Source organism: Panthera onca, chromosome B2, assembly GCF_046562875.1.
Source record: "Panthera onca isolate mPanOnc1 chromosome B2, mPanOnc1 haplotype 2, whole genome shotgun sequence".
NCBI classification, from domain to species: Eukaryota; Metazoa; Chordata; class Mammalia; order Carnivora; family Felidae; genus Panthera; species Panthera onca.
Genome location: NC_138343.1, coordinates 52,313,654 through 52,331,799, shown reverse-complemented (window position 1 = coordinate 52,331,799; position 18,146 = coordinate 52,313,654). Strand labels below are relative to the sequence as shown.

Here is an 18,146-nt window from a genome sequence, read left to right as displayed (position 1 = left end):
AAGATAACAGATTGTTTTCCTCAAATTTAATGTAATAATTTTGTAACTAGTACATGCTATACTAAAATGCAGTATTGTTTGATTTCCTTGCTGTGTCCAGGTTTGTGCCATCATCAGGTATTGATAGAAGTGTTTCCACTATTACAGAAAAACCTTAAAGGCTCTCACTGAGAGTTTTGAACCAAAAGAATATAAGGCCTTCAAACTTCTGCTTGTTTAAAGTTAACTGCCACACATATCAGATTGGGGTGCCTGGGTGGCTCAGTCAGTTAAGCATCCGACTTCGGCTCAGGTCATGATCTCACAGTTTACGGGTTTGAGCCCCAGGTTAGGTAGGCTCTGTACTGACAGCTCAGAGCCTGGAACCTGTTTCAGATTCTGTGTCTCCCTCTCTCTCTGCCCCTCCCCTGCTCATGCTCTGTTTCTCTCTGTCAAAAATTAATAAAATTTTTTTTAAAAATTATAAATTTAACTGCCATGTATATCAGATTGGAAACCAAAAGGATTCATAATTAATTTTTTTAAAATGTTTCTTTTGAGAGAGAAAGGGGTTGTGCACATGTGCATGTGTGCACACAAACAGGGGAGGGGCAGAGAGAGAGGGAGGGAGAGAATCCCAAGCAGGCTCTGCACTGTCAGCACAGAGCTCCACGCAGGACTCAATACCTCAAACTGTGAGATCATGATCTGAGCTAAAATCAAGAAACGAACGCTTAACCAACTGAGTTACCCAGGTGCCCACATAATTAATATAATTCTTAAATCAGAAAACATTATGTGATAATTTATCAGTTTAATATTTTATGAATAAACACAGCAAATTTAGATAATTTGACTTAGAGAAGAGCATAAGTCTATATACTCAACTCCAGTCACGTTTCCAGGCAGGACATGGTTTTAAAATGAAAATTCCCAGTTGTATCTGAAGCCCATTAAAGAACTTGGCACTTGAGGCAATATAACATTGTACTGTCTTGTAAAATGTTAATCACTCTGGAATATGTATTTGGATTGTATAAATGAGTTTTTATTGTTTTAGAGAATTTAAGAAAAGCTGGCATAATTAAATATAAATTTTAGGGAAAGTCCTTCCATTCATTCTCTACCCGTAAAATATGAAAACTAGATAACCGTGCATCAACGTTTCCAAAAGACAGAGGTAGGTGGAGTTATTCTGTGAAACTGTTTTGGGTTTCTACTTGGGTTCTGTGCTTTTGCAATACTTTATTAACAGATGCCAATAAAACATACAAGGCCAGCTTCACAATGACTATGCAAATCAAAATTTTAGTTTTCAGCTGTCATATAAATGTCAGCCTGTGGCCCATAATGTACTTACCGCCCCAGCGCTCATCACACACAGTAAAGAGAGTGGTTTTATTGGCTAAGCCAGGGAGCATGGTGCTGCATTCCATGACTATGGCCTGAGGAATCATTATAATGCAGGAGACAATCCAGATGATGACAATGCTATTCCTGGCCCTCTTGGCTGTGCTCTTAAACATCAAAGGGTGACAGATTGCATACCATCGATCCAAGGCAATGCAGCTCAGTGTGAGAACAGACACAGACACTGACACGGTCTAGAGAGAGAAAGAACATAGGACAAGAGAGGCACTTGGTGTTAAATGGATCCATTCTTTGTATCCTTATCACATTAGAAAGGGCCGTGCAGTTAATCAGACTCAAAGTGGTGACAAAATATTTCATGCAAGTTTTTTCCCTAAAAAATATAATAGTACTATATAAAATGTATCAGAGAGAAAAACATATTTCCTGTGAAACATGAAAAAGGTGATATGAAAAGGCTGCAATCATTTTATGCTAAATGTTTTAATTTGTAATATGGCATTCTTTGAGTAATTACTGTCATCATTTTATCTTGCAACTTTGCATTGGCAGGGGAAAAATACTTTTGAAAAACAAAATAGAACATATATGTTTAGTTTGAACTAGAAAACTCTCACTTATAGAGACAATGACATGTTTAGCTTTTAAAATATATAGAAATCTGATTGCAATTGCATTTAACTAGGATTTTTAAAATTATGGATGCTGTAGTACATATTTTCAAATAACAAAGCTATTTGTGCATTGGTTCATTTCTAGCATGTTGCATGCAAAGTCAAGAGTTATGTTTGAAGAGAATCCTGTATGGGTCTCCTCACCATTATTCTCTTATTGGTGGTATAAGCAACCGGCCTCTCAAACTCAAATAGGTTCACCTAGTCCAGATTTCCGTATAGTTAACACCACTACAAGTGATGCTTAAAAAAAATTTTTTTTAACATTTATTCATTTTTGAGAGACAGAGACAGAGTGTGAGTGGGGGAGGTGCAGAGTCACAACCCAAAGCAGACTCCATCAGCACAGAGTACTGTATTTACTGGTGCATAATACATACTAGCATTCCATTAACAACACTTTCTTGGCAGGAGGTATAAAATTGCATCTTATCGTAAGTGATTACAAATGAGAGTTGTGTTGCTACCTTCACTTCTAGGAGGGCACATCTGGGTACTTTTTTCATTTAGACTTTGATATTAGATTAAATCAACCTGATAGCAAATCATTTGAGAATGAATCCATTGAAGATTATAAATGTTGGAAAGGAAGTGAGATAAGATGATGTGAACTTCCACTGTTAAGTGCTTGATCTTTCACCCATACTATGGGTACCCTGTGGTCAGGGCAATGCTGGAGACTTGCTTTCGTAGATGATGAATCTGTTCCATGCTAGCATATAATTATGACAAAAAGACATCAGAGATCCATGGCAAGTAGAAGTGGAAATTTGGGGGCGCCTGGCTGGTTCAGTCGGTAGAGCATGTGACTCTTGATCTCCAGGTTGTGATTTGAGCCCCATATTGGGTATGGAGATTACTTTAAAATTTTTAAAAATTAAAAAAAAAAGACTTGGAAACTTTGCCACACTGCAGATTTGGATACAGGAGCTAATAGACTGGAAAGTAGAAAAGTGTGACAAAGAGATTGGGGGAGACTATCCCACCACCCACCACTTCCATTTCAGTTGGCTTTGTTCTTTTCCTGACACGTCCTGTGCAGACCTTCTTCTGCAGTTAAAAAAAAAAAAAAAGTCACTCTGAAAAAGTAGTCAACTGCTCCTGTAAGTGTGAGAATTAAATATGTTATAATTCTCTAAGAAATCTATGCTAATTATTCACTAAATAGCCCAGTAAATGTTAATGGTCTTGGATTTATAGAATTATTAAAGATACAAAAGGGTCACTTGAATTATTCAGCTAAGCTTTATTACATTTGTGAGCTTTTTAAGATTTTTGTGCATTTTCCGAAGTGTTATTGTTTATTGGTCATAAGCCTAAAGGTTGTATTGTATTATACTGTATTCTAATTAGAAGAAAAATAACATGTAAGTCATAGAAAATTAGTGTATATATATATCCAAAGAATCTTAAACTGAATGACTGAATAACCTTAAAATCTGGCTGGATGTTTTTTGTAATATGTTTTTAAACTTTAAGTAGGATGCAAGTTTCATGTAAAGGACAAAGCCATCAGTTTCAGTATATCACAACTAAGGAAAAACAACTACTCAAGACTGAATGAATGGCTTATTGCTCATTGATACTATTCATACCATTTGGGGAAATTCTATGGAAAATGGGAAATAAATGCTGAGAAAATTTGGAGATAGTAGTTTTACCAGTACACCAATATTTTTGTGCATTTATAACTTTTCATAAAGAACCAATGCTGAATGAGGTAATAAATGGATATATCTATTTATCTATCTATCTATAACTATATAGTTTTATATATATATATATATATATATATATATATATATATATATATATATATATATATATATATATATATAGTTTTTTTACCTGATTCAGATTTTGTGGTTACCCAGTGGTTTTCCCTTGGCCTATAGAGGAGAGAATAAGCTGAGGTCTTGACTAGACTGGGCAGTGTTGATAGAGAAGCAGACAGATTCTCTCAGGAAATGAAAATGTTCCATCACTGTAGGATTTGCTAATAAATTGTGCTGTATGAAATAGTACTGTCAATAACTTTATAAGAGACCCATGCCCTGCATCACTCACTGGGTACACACTGCATCCAATTTGTTCTTTCATGTTCACAGAGGAGTCTGAAATACCTGGTCTATAAGAAGTTATCGCTGTGTATTAGAGAAGGACTGTACCAACTATAGGGTGACATATCCCTCTCTTATCATTCCAGTGTTCGCTCAGGAATTTTCTGGTTTGCAGAGAAAGCATGAAATTTTCTCACTCATCCAAAAGAAGATTCTGGACCAGTGAAGCCATCTTGAAACTTAAGAGAACCCCTCAAATTTTTCCCTGGGTGGTTATTAAAACCAAGAGATGGTAAAATATTATAATTCTGTGCTATTTATAATCTCCCCCAGCGTCTTCATGCAAAACCATATGACCCCTTTATTACTGTTTTCTTCTCCCAATGAGGATATTTTTCTCTGTTGCTCAATGTACTATTAATCTCAAAACAAGCAAACAAAAAATACTGAATTTTATTTTTGTGACCCATTCGTGGTTTTCATCTGACAGACACAAATTAACCTTATAGCTAATGTTTGCAGTAAAGTTTATAATGTCCATGGCATTTTACACTTACTATTCTATCAGTGGTGTCTGTCTAAGAAATTATCACTTCTTATAAGTTTACTATAGAACTATTGAGCTAAATATCTCTTCCTAATACTTAAGATCCAAAAGCCTTATCAATATATTTTCTAGCAATGGGCTGTTTGTGATCTCCCCCAACTTTTGTTCTTATTAAAACTTTATTTTGGGGATACTTTTAAGATCACATAAAAATTGAGGAGAAGTTACAGAGATTTCCCATTTACTCCCTGTCTCTCTCAATATAACCATCCCCCCACCAGAGTGGTACATCTGTTACAATTGATGAACCTACACTGACACATCATAATCACTGAAAGTCCATAGTTTACATTATGGTTCAATCTTGGTGCTAAACATTCTATGTGTTTTGAAATATGTATAATGACATATATCCACCATTTTATTATCATTATTTTCTGTGCTCATTCCTTCCCACCTCTGGCAACCATTTATCTTTTTATCGTCTCTAGTTTTGCCTTTTCCAGAATGTCATATTATCGAAATCATACAATGTATAGCCTTCTCAGATTGGCTTCTTTCACTTAATAATAAGCATTTCAGTTTCTTCTTTCTTCCATGTCTTTGCATGGCTTAATAGTTCATTTCATTGTAGTACTACATAATATTCTATTGTCTGGATGTACCACAGTTTATCCATTTACCTACTGAAGGACATCTTGGTTGCATCCAAGTTTTGGTGATTATGAAGAAAGCTGCTATAAACATTTGCATGCAAGTTTTTGGGTAAACATAAGTTTTCAACTCCTTTGGGTAAATACCAAGGAATGCAACTGCTGGGTTATATGAAGAGATATTTAGTTTTACAAGAAACAAGCAGAGTGTGTTTCAAAGTGCCTGTACGTCGACCGTAAATGAGAATTCCTATTGTTCCACATTCTCACCAGCATTTGGTGCTGTCTGTGTTCCAGAATTTGGCCATACTAAGAGGTGTATAGTGGTATTTCATTGTTGTTTTAATTTGCATTTTGCCAATGATATAGGATAAAGAGCATCTTGTCATAGCTTCTTTGCCACCTGTATATCATAATTAGTGAGGTGTTTCTGGCCCATTTTTTAATTGGGTTATTTGTTTCCTTACTGTTGAGTTTTCAGAGTTCTGTGTATATTTTGGGTATCAATCCTTCATTATATGCATCTTTTTGAAAATATTTTCTCCAGGTCTGTGGCTTGTCTTCCCTTTCTCTTGTCATTGTCTTTCACAGAGCATAAGTTTTTAATATTAGTGAAGTCAACTTATCAATTATTCCTTTCAGGATCATACCTTTGGTATTGCACCTAAAAAGTCATCAACATACTCAAGATCATCTAGGCTTTTTCTATCTTATCTTCTAGGAGTTTTATACTTTTACATGTTATATTCAGGTCTGTAATCCATTCTGAGTTAATTTTTGTGAAGTGTCTGGATTTTTTTTTTTTTTTTGCATGTCCAATTGTCCTACCTGCACCAATATTTCATTACTGGGAGTATATTTTCATCCCTTCCAAATAATGTGATCACCATCTGGGAGACTGGATGGAGTAGGGACTGAGGGGTAAGGGATGGTTACAAGAAGATAAGCGGAGAATTGCCATGATCTCATTCACTTTCTGATTGCTAAAGGGAATCCACCTCTTTAAGGGCTGTGGCTGTGGCCATATTTTTAGAACTGTCAGAATACCCATCACAAAATTATTCTCTGAAAGTGTTTATTCTCAATTTATTCTAGGGCAATTCATTGTAGAAAAACTACTTCCACACAGAACAATAAAATGTCTAATGATGATGATGATGATGATGATAACTGATGTTTATTGAGAACATACTATATTTTTGTAAGATCATTCTCTTCCAGAGGGAAATCACTATTCCATGTAATTTATATAAATTATCTTAGTAAAATTTCATCACAACCATAGGAGTGAGCTATAATAAAAATTATTATCCTTTATAATAAGTGAATCACAAAGAGCTTATGTATTTGGATCAAGAGCATACACTAAGTAAATAGCAGAATAGAGATTCCAAACCTGGTAGTTTGATTCAGAACCAACACTGAAATATATTCACTGTACTAATTTGATCACAGAACTTTAATTTCTCATTGTGAAACAAAATCACTTAACAAAAATAAAAATAAACAGACCTTGCTTATTTGAGCTAGGAGAGGCTCAATCATTAATTTGTTCAATTTCCTTATTTTACAATGGGAAAATTAGAGATCAAAGAAATAAGAGGTTTTCTCAGCATCTAATGATGACTTGAGGATTATACTGTTTTATTTTTTCACCCAGAACTTATTTACCCAGAAAGTATCAAGTATTATTTTTTAAGTTTGTTAATTTCTTAAGCAAGTATATTTCTCTTAGGTCACTAGTTAATTTACCAGAAGACCATAACTGAAAATACTTCTAATACTTAACTGAAAATACTTTTTCAGTAGCTTCTGTGTTTGAATAGATAGAAGTGTGGAAAAAAATTACCTGTAAATAAGGAATAACTTTACAGAGGGACTGTCCAAAGAACCAGGTCTCGGTGATATCCACAACCAATGTGGCTGGGAGGCAGGTAATGGTCACGAGCACATCAGCCAGAGAAAGGTTGACTATGAAGTAGTTGGTTACTGTCCTCATGTGATGGTTTTTCCACACTGCCACACAAACTAATTTGGACAAAAAAAAAAAAAAAAAAGAATTGTTACCGTTAAGGACTAAATATTTTTGTCCCCACAAAATTCCTACGTTGAAATCCTAACACGTTGTGTGATGGTGTTAGGAAATGGGCCTTCAGGAGATGAATAGATCATGGTGGCAGAGCCCTCAATAATGGGATTAGTGCCTTATAAAAGGGACCCCAGAGACATTCCTTGCCCCTACCACCATATGAGGACACAGTGAAAAGCTGTTGTCTATGAACCAGGAGATTGGCCCTTACCAGACATTAAATCTGCTACAGCTTTGATCTTGGACTTCTCAGATTTCAGAACTGTGAGAAATAAATGTATGTGGTTCATAAGCCATCTAGTTTATGGTATTCTGTTACAGCAGCCCAAAAAGACTAAGACAGTAATAATACAAAGAAAACAGGTACTGATGAGGAAATACTGCCAAGCTGATTAATACTCCTGTAAGGTCCACAAATAAACATTGAAAAGGGAATGTACTATTTTCATTGAATCAGTCAACTTAATGTGAATTCTGAATCCATGCTTAAAATCAGTTCATTTGTTTCTCAATGGATCATAATACTACATTCATTCTTACTTGATTTTGAATCACGATTCCCAGAAGTTAAAGAACAATCTTTGATTCTTCTTTCTATTCCCTTAGTGCTCAGCATGTAGTAGAGACTCAAGAAATATTTACCGAAGTGAGATGAATTAGGAGCTAGCCATTTTGAATGAACTATAGTGTTTGCCTCAGCCATGACATTTATCCTATCTGCTCCCAAACTCTGCATTTAGAACTTTTAATAGATGAAGAGGTTTAAGAGACAAAAGCCAACAATTATTCAACCCCTATTATTGGCAAACAACGAGCTATATGGTTCATATATAAAAGGCTTAGGTCATTTAATCTTGACAATCACAAGGGAAGACATTGTTACCATCATTTTTTACATGAAGCAATTGAGACACAGGGAATTTGTGGAGCTCGGTTAGGGACAAATGGATCATAAAGCACAGAACTACAACTGCAGCTGGGATTCAACACCAAGTGAGGAATCTTGGTCTTTTCACCATGCCTTTTTCTTTATTTGTAAAAATGAATGGGTTATAGCGAAGTACATATAACTTCCAGAGACTCAATCCTCTTTCCTTGCGGTTACTCTTGATGGCTTCTAAACATCACCTCCAACCAAACACATTTTTCAATACTCTCAGAGTCGAGCCATCCTCATTGCCTTTCATTGTATCTTCATTTTTAAAAGCTGTTCTTATCTTATTCAGTTGCTCTTTATGAAAAGAACATCCAGTTCCTCAATTCTCTGTCCTCCTCTGTGTGGTGTATCCAAAAGTTACATAACCACTGACTCAAGAACTATATAGGTGTAAGCACTGCTACCCACATCTATTGACGGTTTGCTTCACTAAAAGTAACTGAATTTGCCTTGGGTATCATTAAACTGTCAGAGCTGTCACCTATGCATCCAAATGATGCAGTGATTAGTAACCTTATGTAGTGAATAAATAAAAGCACATTTTGTTAAATTTAAGTCACTAAATAAGGATTTCTTTTGGACAATTTTATACCATTTATTAACAGTTTCATATGCTGAAAATGTTTTCAGTCGCTCCTGAAGCTTAAATTACCTTTAAGTCACCAACAGATGCTAAGTTAATAAAATACCTGAATTCCTGAGGACTGAATTTTGAAAACTTCACATCTTTCTCTAATTCCAGTATACTAGTATCCAAAAATCCAGATGAATTTTATTAAGGTAAACTGTAGTCATTATTATTTGAAAGTGATACAACTGAATTATTTTTTTCCCCAGAAACACTTGAAGACATACAAACATACACACACATACACAAAGGCACACTAGTATTTGAGTAACGTGTTATCATAACTTGTTATAAGGAAATTGTTATAAGTATCACACTGTTAATACTTGGTCAAGAAATGACTCAAATGGTTCAATTTTGGATCTAGGAAAGAAAATAAGACTTAAAAAATACAACCATTTCTAGATTTACTCCCAAGTATCCATATTTTGAAGGTGAGACAAAGATGGAAAGACAGTATTGATGAATTATGACCAGCCAATATGAGAAAAGTATATTTTCAGCTGGTATCATTTTTCAGCCATTGAATATTCCTTATGCTTTTCCTTTTATTCCCATGACTTACTCATTCCATAACTCGAGGCCTGTTATATCTTATAAGGGGTTAATATCTAAAATATATAAAGAACTTATACAACTCATCACCAAAACAATAAACAATCTAATTAAAAAATGGGCAGAATACCTGAATAGATATTTTTACAAAGAAGACATACAAATGGCCAAAAGACACATGAAAAGACGCTCAACATCACTAATTGTCAGTGAAATAAAAAGAACAACCACAGTGAGATATTGTCTTATACCTGTTAGAATGGCTAAAGTAAAAAATGCAAGAGGTAGAGGTTGGAAGATGACAGTGGAGTAGGAGGATCCTAGGCTCACTTTGTCCCACAAATACAACTAGATAATTATCAAATCATCCTACATATCCCATAAATCAACCTAAAGACTTGAGGAACAAACTCCCTAACTAAAGGTAGGGAAGAGGCCACATCAAAGAAGATAGGAAATGCAGAGATGCAGTTTCGGAGAGAAATACATCATGGTAGTTGTGCTGGGGAGAGAGCCACAGCCACAAAGGGCTACAGACAAACTAGCACACAGGGGAGTGTATGTGGAAAACAATCTCGCACAGAAATTGGGTTGGAAAGCAAGAGAAACTGGATTTTTTTAGTTCTTGCAAACAACAGGGCTTAAAGTCTGAAGTTTTAAGGGCAGGACATTTGACTAAGATACAGCCAAGAGGACATTGGGGCTGCTCTTGGAGAAAAGCAAGGGCAAATAGCCTGTGGACATACAGCATGGAAAGAGCAATCTGAAGAGTGTCTGGGGCACATATTGGGGAGGTCATTCACTCACCTCAGAGCATGTCCCAGAGGCAGTGTTAATGGAAAGACCTCTCTGGGAATAGAGGAACTGGCCAGGGCCTTTCCCTTACCCATACTTCAGCAAAAGTACAGGGTTACACTTACTTTACAGGGAACCAGTGCAATGTCTACATTCACTACCTAACTTGCTTATGCTAAGACCCACCACACTCCAGTGGAAATGCCCCTCCCAATCATGCTTGCCTCAGACCCATTGTAGTAGTTCTCCTCCCCCAGAAGACTGGCTCACACTACATCTCCCAACGTAGGAGTTTTGCAGAGCCTCAGTTCCAGATGCCACAGTGATAGGTCTCATTTCACAAACAGACCAGAGCACACCTGATTAAAACATGCCACATTCAGGCCAGGTACCAAGCCCTGTCCTTAATGGGCAAAGAGAACCTTTGCAGATGATAGGCCTGAAGGACCAGGCAGCCAGGACAAAATAGCAGAGCACAAGCAGCACAGAATGGAGACACTCCTGGAAGTACTAGGCCTTAGAGAACAGGGGACATTACACAGCATGGCACCACATGATCTCTTTTTCATAAGGGCATTACCTTCAAGAATTGGAGATGTAGCTGACTTTTCTAACACAGAGAAAAGGGCACAGAGACTTAGACAAAATGGGAATACAGAGAAGTGTATCCCAAATTAAAGAATAGGACAAGGCCACAGCTGGAGATCTTAGCAAAACAGAAACAAGTAACATGCCTGATAGAGAACATAAAGTAATGATCACAGGATGCTCATTGAACTCACTGAATAGCTGAAAACTTCCCTAATCTTGGGGAAGAATAGATATCCATATCTGGGAGGCACAAAGAACTCCCATCAAAATCAACAAGAGCCGATCCACACCAAGACAGATGGCAATTAAATTGGCAAAATACAGTGATAAAAAATTTCAAAGCAGCAAGACAAAAAGAAGTCAGCAACTTTCAAGAGAAAACCCAGAAGGCTAGCAGAGGATTTTCTTTTTTTTTTCTTTTTTTTTTGATTTTTAAGCTTAACTCACTATATATATATATATATATATATTATACACACACACACACACACATACACACACACACACACACACACACACACACACACATATATATATATAATTTATTGTCAAATTGGTTTCCATACAACGCCCAGTGCTCATCCCAACAGGTGCCCTCCTCAGTGTCCACCAACCACTTTCCCCTTTCCCCCACCTCCCATCAACCCTCAGTTTGTTCTCAGTATTTAAGAGTCTCTTATGGTTTGCCTCCTTCCTTCTCTGTAACTATTTTCCCCCTTCCCCTCCCCCATGGTCTTCTGATAAATTTCTCAGGATCCACATATGAGTGAAAACATGGTATCTGTCTTTCTTTGCCTGACTTATTTCACTTGGCATAATACTCTCCACTTCCATCCATGTTGCTACAAATGGCCAGATTTCATTCTTTCTCATTGCCAAGTAGTATTCCATTGTATATATAAATCACATCTTCTGTATCCATTTGTCAGTTGATGGACATTGGCTCTTTCCATAATTTGACTATTGTTGAAAGTGCTGCTATAAACATTGGGGTACAAGTGCAACTATCCAAGCCAGAGGGGAGTGGCATGATATATTCAAAGTGCTGAATGGGAAAAATCTGCATCCAAGAATATTCTATCCAGCAAGGTTACCATCCAGAATAGAAGGAGAGAGAAGGAGAATCCCAGACAGGCAAAAACTAAAGTAGTTCATGACCAATTAACCAGTCCTGCAAGAAATATTAAAGGGGACTCTTTGAGTGGAAAGGAGAGACCAAGAGTGGAAGTACAAAGGAAGGAAACACAAAACAGTTAAAATAGATATTTCTTTAAAAAATCAAATAACTCACAAAACTAAAGGATGTAAAACATAAAATTATATATCTAAAACATGGGGAGGGCAAGAGTAAAGAATGGACTTAAACTTAAATGACCATCAACTTAATATAGACTTCTATGCAGGAGATACAAACCTAAAGGTAACCATATATCAAAAACCAGTAATAAACATACGTAGAATAAAGAGAAATAAATCCAAATATATCACTGAAGAAAATCAGCAAACCATGAAAAAAGAAAGCAAAAAAGAATCAGAGAAAATCATCAGAAACAACCACAAACAAGTAATAAAATATGTACACAAGAGACTCGTTTTAGACCTAAAGACACCTGCAGATTCAAAGTGAGGAGATGGAGAAACATCTACCATGCAAGTGGTTGTCAAAATAAAGCCAGGGTAGCAGTACTTATATCAGTCAAAATAGACTTTGAAACAAAGACTGTAATAAGAGACAAAGAAGGACGGTATATAATAACAAAGGGGACAATCCAAGAAGAAGATATCACAATTGTAAATATGTAACAATGTAAGTACCAAACATAGGAGAACCCAAATACATTAAACAATAAGAAACATAAAAGAACTAATTTATAATAATACTTATAATAGTAAGAGACTTTAACACCATACTTAGATCAACGGACAGGTCTTCTAAACAGAACATCAACAAGGAAACATTGGCTTTGAATGACACACTGGAACATATGGATATAATAGATATATTCAGAACATTCCATGCTAAAATAGCAGAGTACACATTCTTTTCAAGTTCTAAAGGAACATTCTCCAGAATAGATCACATAGTAGCCCACAAAACAAACCTCCACAAATTCAAAAAGATCACAGTCATACCATGCATCTTTTCTGACCACAATGCTATGAAACTAAAAGTCAATCACAAGAGAAGATCTGAAGAGACCACAAATAGATGGAGGTTAAATAACATGTTACTAAACAATGAATGAGTCAACCAGGAAATAAAAGAAGAAATAGAAATGTACATAGAAACAAATTAAAATGAAAACACAATGGTCCAAAACCTTTGGGATGTAGCAAAAGTGGTTTTAAGAGGGAAGTTTATAGTCACACAGGCCTGCCTCAAGAAGTAAGAAAAATTTCCAGTAAACAACATGACCACAGTTGGATATTTCACTGTCTGAACCACCCAGATGCCCCAAGTGGAATTTCTCCTGGGTTGAAAGGGTGTTTCAATATTCACAAGTCAATCAATGTGATACACCACATCAGTAAGAGAAAGAATAAGAACCATATGATCATTTCACTAGATGTAGAAAAAACATTTCATAAATTATAAGATCCATTATGATTAAACCCCTCAACAAAGTAGGTTTAGAGGGAACATACCTCAACATAATAAAGGCCATATATAAAAACCCCACAGCCAACATTACCCTCAATGGGGAAAAACTGACAGCCTTTCCCCTAAGGTCGGGAACAAGACAAGGATATCCATTCTAATCAATCTTATCGAACATAGTACTTGTAGTCCCAGCCTCAGCAATAAGACAACAAAAAGAAATCAAAGGCATCCAAATCAGCAAGGAAAATGTCAAACTTTCACTATTTGCAGATGACATGATACAAACATAGAAACCCAAAAGATATGACCCCCAAATTGCTAGAAGTGATAGATAAATTCAGTAAAGTCACTGGATACAATATCAATGTACAGAAATCAGTTGCATTTCTACAATAATTAATCAGTTAAAAGAGAAATTAAGAAAACAATCCCATTTAAAATTGCACCAAAAATAATAGGATACCTAGGAAGAAACCTAACCAAAGAAATAAGACCTATAGTCTGAAAAGTATAAAACATTGATGAAAGAAAGTGAAGACAGCATAAAGAAATGGAAAGACATTCCATAGACTAAAAGAACAAATATTGCTAAAATGTCTATACTACCCAAAGCAATCAACACATTTAATGCAACCCTATCAAAATACCAATAGCATTTTTCACAGAACTAGAATAAACAAATCTAAAATTTGTATGGAACCACAAAAGAACTACTCAGGTAGGCAAAGTAATGGTGAAAAGAAAAGCAAAGCTGGAGGCATCACAATTCTGGACTTCAAGTTACGAAATTGTAGTAATCAAAACAGTATGACACTGGCACAAAAATAAACAAAGATCAATAGAACAGACTAGAAAATCTAGAAATGAACCCACAACTATATGATCAATTAGTCTTTAACAAACAGAAAACAATGTCCAATGGGAAAAAAGTCTCTTCAACAAATGTTTCTGGGAAAACTGGACAGCAACAGCAAAAAGAAAGAAATTAGACCACTTTCTACAACATATACAAAAATAAATCAAAATGGATTAAAGACCTAAATATGAGACCTGCAACCATAAAAAATCCTAGAAGAGAATACAGGCAGTAACTTCTTTGACATCAGCTGTAGCAACTTTTTTCTAGGTATACCTCTTGAGGCAAGAGAAACAAAAGCAAAAACAAACAAACAAAAACTATTGGGGACTACATCAAAATCAAAAGCTTCTGCACAGTGAAGGAAACAATCAACAAAACTAAGAAGCAACCTACAGAATGGGTGTGGATATATGCAAATGAATATATAACAAACAGTATACAAAATCTATAAAGAACTTGTCAAACTCAGGCATTTTGGTGGCTCAATCAGTTAAGTCTCTGACTCTTGGTTTGCGTTCAGATCATGATCTCATGGTTCATGTGTTGGAGGAGTTCGAGCTCCACAACAGTCTCCATGCTGGCAGGGCAGAGCCTGCTTGGGATTCTCTCTCTCCCTTTCCCATTAGCTCTTTCTCTCTCTAAAAAGTAAATAAATGAACTTAAAAACAACTTTCAATTAATTTATCAAACTCAATATCCTCAAAACAAATAATTTAATTAACAAATGGGCAGAAGACATGAACAGACATTTATGCAAAGAAGATATACAGATGGCCAAGAGACACATGAAAAAATGATTATCATCATTTCCCATCAGGGAAATGAAAATCAAAACTACAATAAGATTTCACCTCACATTTGTCAGAACAACTAAAATCAACAACACAAGAAACAACAGATGTTAGTGAGAATTTAGAGAAAAAGGATCACTCGGGCATTGGTGGGAATGCAAACTAGTGTTGCCACTGGGGAAAACAGTATTTAGGTTGCTCAAAAAGTTAAAAATATAACTATGATCCAGCAATCACACTACTGGGTATTAACCCAAAGAACACAAAAACACTAATTCAAAGAGATACATGCACATCTATGTTTATAGCAGAATTATTTATAAGAGCCAAATTGTTGAAGCAACCCAAGTTCCCAATGATTGATAAATAAATAAAGAAGATGTGGTGTGTGTGTGTGTGTGTGTGTGTGTGTGTGTGTGTGTGAATATTATTCAGCCATAAAGAAGAATGAAATCTTGCCATTTTCAATGACATGGATGGAGCTAGAGAGTATAATGCTAAGTGAAAAAAGTCAGAGAAAGACAAATACCATATGATTTCATTCATCTGTGGAATTTAAGAAACAAAACAAATGAGCAAAGGCAAAAAAAGGAGAGACAAATCAGGAAACACACTCTTAATTATAGAGAACAAACTGATGATGACCAGAGGGGAGGGTGGTGGGGGAATGGGTGAAATAGGTGATGAGGATTAAGGAGTGCACTTGTGATGAGCCCTGGGTGATGTAAGTGTTAATAACTATATTGTATACTTGGAACTTATATAACATGATATGGTAACCAATTGGAATTAAAATAAAAACTTAAGCCAAAAGAAAAAAAAGCAAGACATTTGTGTTGGCGAGGATTCAGAGATAAAGGAATCCTCATGCATGGTTAGTGAAAACGTAAATTGGTACAGCCACAATTAAAAATAGTATGGGGGTTTCTCAAAAAACTTAAAATAGAAACACCATATGATCCAACAATTCCACTATTGGGTATTTCCCAAATAAAATGAAAACACTAACTCAAAAAAGATATACACACCCCTATGTTTACTGCAGCATTATTAGCAGTAGCAAGATATGGAAGCAACCATCTTAAGATATCTTTGAAACAGAAGTTGAAAAGGAAGCTGTCACATCACTGATAGGATTTTAACATAGGTCCATGGAATTTTGGAGTTGGAGATCACTCAGTCTAACTTGACATCTGATGGATAAATCACCTCTGCACCCATTCCACTTGAACATTTTTAATAGTGGGGAATTCACGGCTTGCTGTAGCCCTTGAGCTCTTTTTGTGGCGGTTTTAGCTATAGGAAGTTCTTGCTCATGTTAAGTTGAGATCTGATTGTTTCATTTTCATGGTTTCATAATTCTTTCCTAGAACTCAAGAAATAAACCTTATCTATTTTTTTCTACATTGTACCTGTATTTGTTTCCTAGGGCTGGTGTAACAAAGTACTACAAATTGTATATCTTAATGCAACCTAAATTTGCTGTTCCACAGTTCTGGATTCTAAAGTTCCAAAATCAAGGAATCAACAGGGCCAAGCTCCCTCTGAAACCTGTAGAGTAATCCTTCCTTGACTGTTGTCTGGCTTCTGGTGGTGTGCTGGTAAACTTTGACAATCCTTTGTTTGCAGCTGCGTAACTCCAATCTCTGCCTTCATTATCACATTGTGTTCTTTTGTGTCTCTGTCTTCATATGGCTGTCTTCTTATGAAGAGACCAGTCATGTTTGAGTAGGGCTCCATTCTACTCCAGTATGATTCACCTTAACTAATTAAATCTGCCATCACCCTATTTCCATATGAAATAAAATTCCAAGGAATTTCAACATCTTTTTTGAGGAAGACATAATTCCACCCATAGTAATCTGCCCTCTGGCCCCTAAAACTTCATGTCTTTCCCACATGCAAAACATATTCAATCCATCACAACATGCCACAAATTCTTAACCCATTCCAGCATCAACTCTAAATTCAAAATCCCTTCTACATTTCATCTAAATCAACTATGGATGAGATTCAGGGTATGTTCCTTGCTGAGGCTAATTTCTCCATCTGTGGACCAGTGAAACCTAGAATACAGGTTATGTACTTCCAAAATGTAATGATGGGACAGGCATAGGTTAAATAGTCCCATCCTAAAAGGGAGAAATTGGAAACAAGAAAAGGGTCACTGGACTAAGGCAAGTTTGCAATTGAGCAGGGCAAATTCCATTAGGTTTTAAGACTAAAGAACAATTCTCTGTGGCCTGATGCTCTGTCTCCCCAGCTCAGGAGGATGGTAGTCCCAACCAGTCAACCAACCCCAGGTGCTGGCCCTTCTCTCTAAACCTGCAGGGAAATCTTTCCTTGCCTCTTCCCAGCTTCTCTGGTTTTCTAGCAATCTTTCGTGTCCCTTGGTTTGCAACTACACAACACCAATCTCTGCCTTCATCATCACATGGCGTTACCCTGGATCTATATCTTCGAATAGCTATATTATAAGAACATCAGTCACATTGGATTAGTGACCCAACCTACCCCTGTATGACTTTATGTTAACTAATTATATCTGCAATTGTCCTATTTCCAAATACATTGAAATTCTGAGGTTCCAGGGTTAGGACTTTATTGTATCTTTTTGTGAGGATGCAGTTCAACCCATAACAGTACTCATTCAAATATTTGAAGACTTTTGCTCTAACCATTCCCCAAGCCCTTTTTACACAATCTAAAATCTCTAGAACCTCATATGCAACTGCAGGGTTTTGCATCTCATATCCGCCTGATCCCTTATTCTGAACATTCTCCAGATTATCAGCAATGGCTCTAAATGAGCCGTCTGTAACTGCTCACATGTTCCCAGGTGCAGTCTAACCAAGGCAGCAAAAAACAGGATGATTGGCTGGGCCATTACTTAGAAAGCCTAAACTTTGTTAGCTTTCTTAACAGCCATGTCACTTTTTTGGATTATACAGGCGCACAATTACTGGAAACGTGTTCTCTTGTGTGGATATTAGATTAAATCTTTACATTTGAATC

General features: G+C 36.1%; 1 protein-coding gene across 1 annotated transcript in view; it reads right to left on the bottom strand.

Moving 5' to 3' along the window:
* The window catches only part of HCRTR2 (hypocretin receptor 2), a 107,655-nt gene that overhangs the window by 30,878 nt on the left and 58,631 nt on the right, over nucleotides 1-18,146 (bottom strand). The window contains exons 2-3 of the mRNA XM_060615782.3: nucleotides 7,134-7,312; nucleotides 1,340-1,583 (exon numbers count right to left, since the gene is read on the bottom strand). Coding sequence (XP_060471765.1) covers nucleotides 1,340-1,583; nucleotides 7,134-7,312 — 423 coding nt within the window. The remainder of the gene's footprint in view (nucleotides 1-1,339; nucleotides 1,584-7,133; nucleotides 7,313-18,146) is intronic.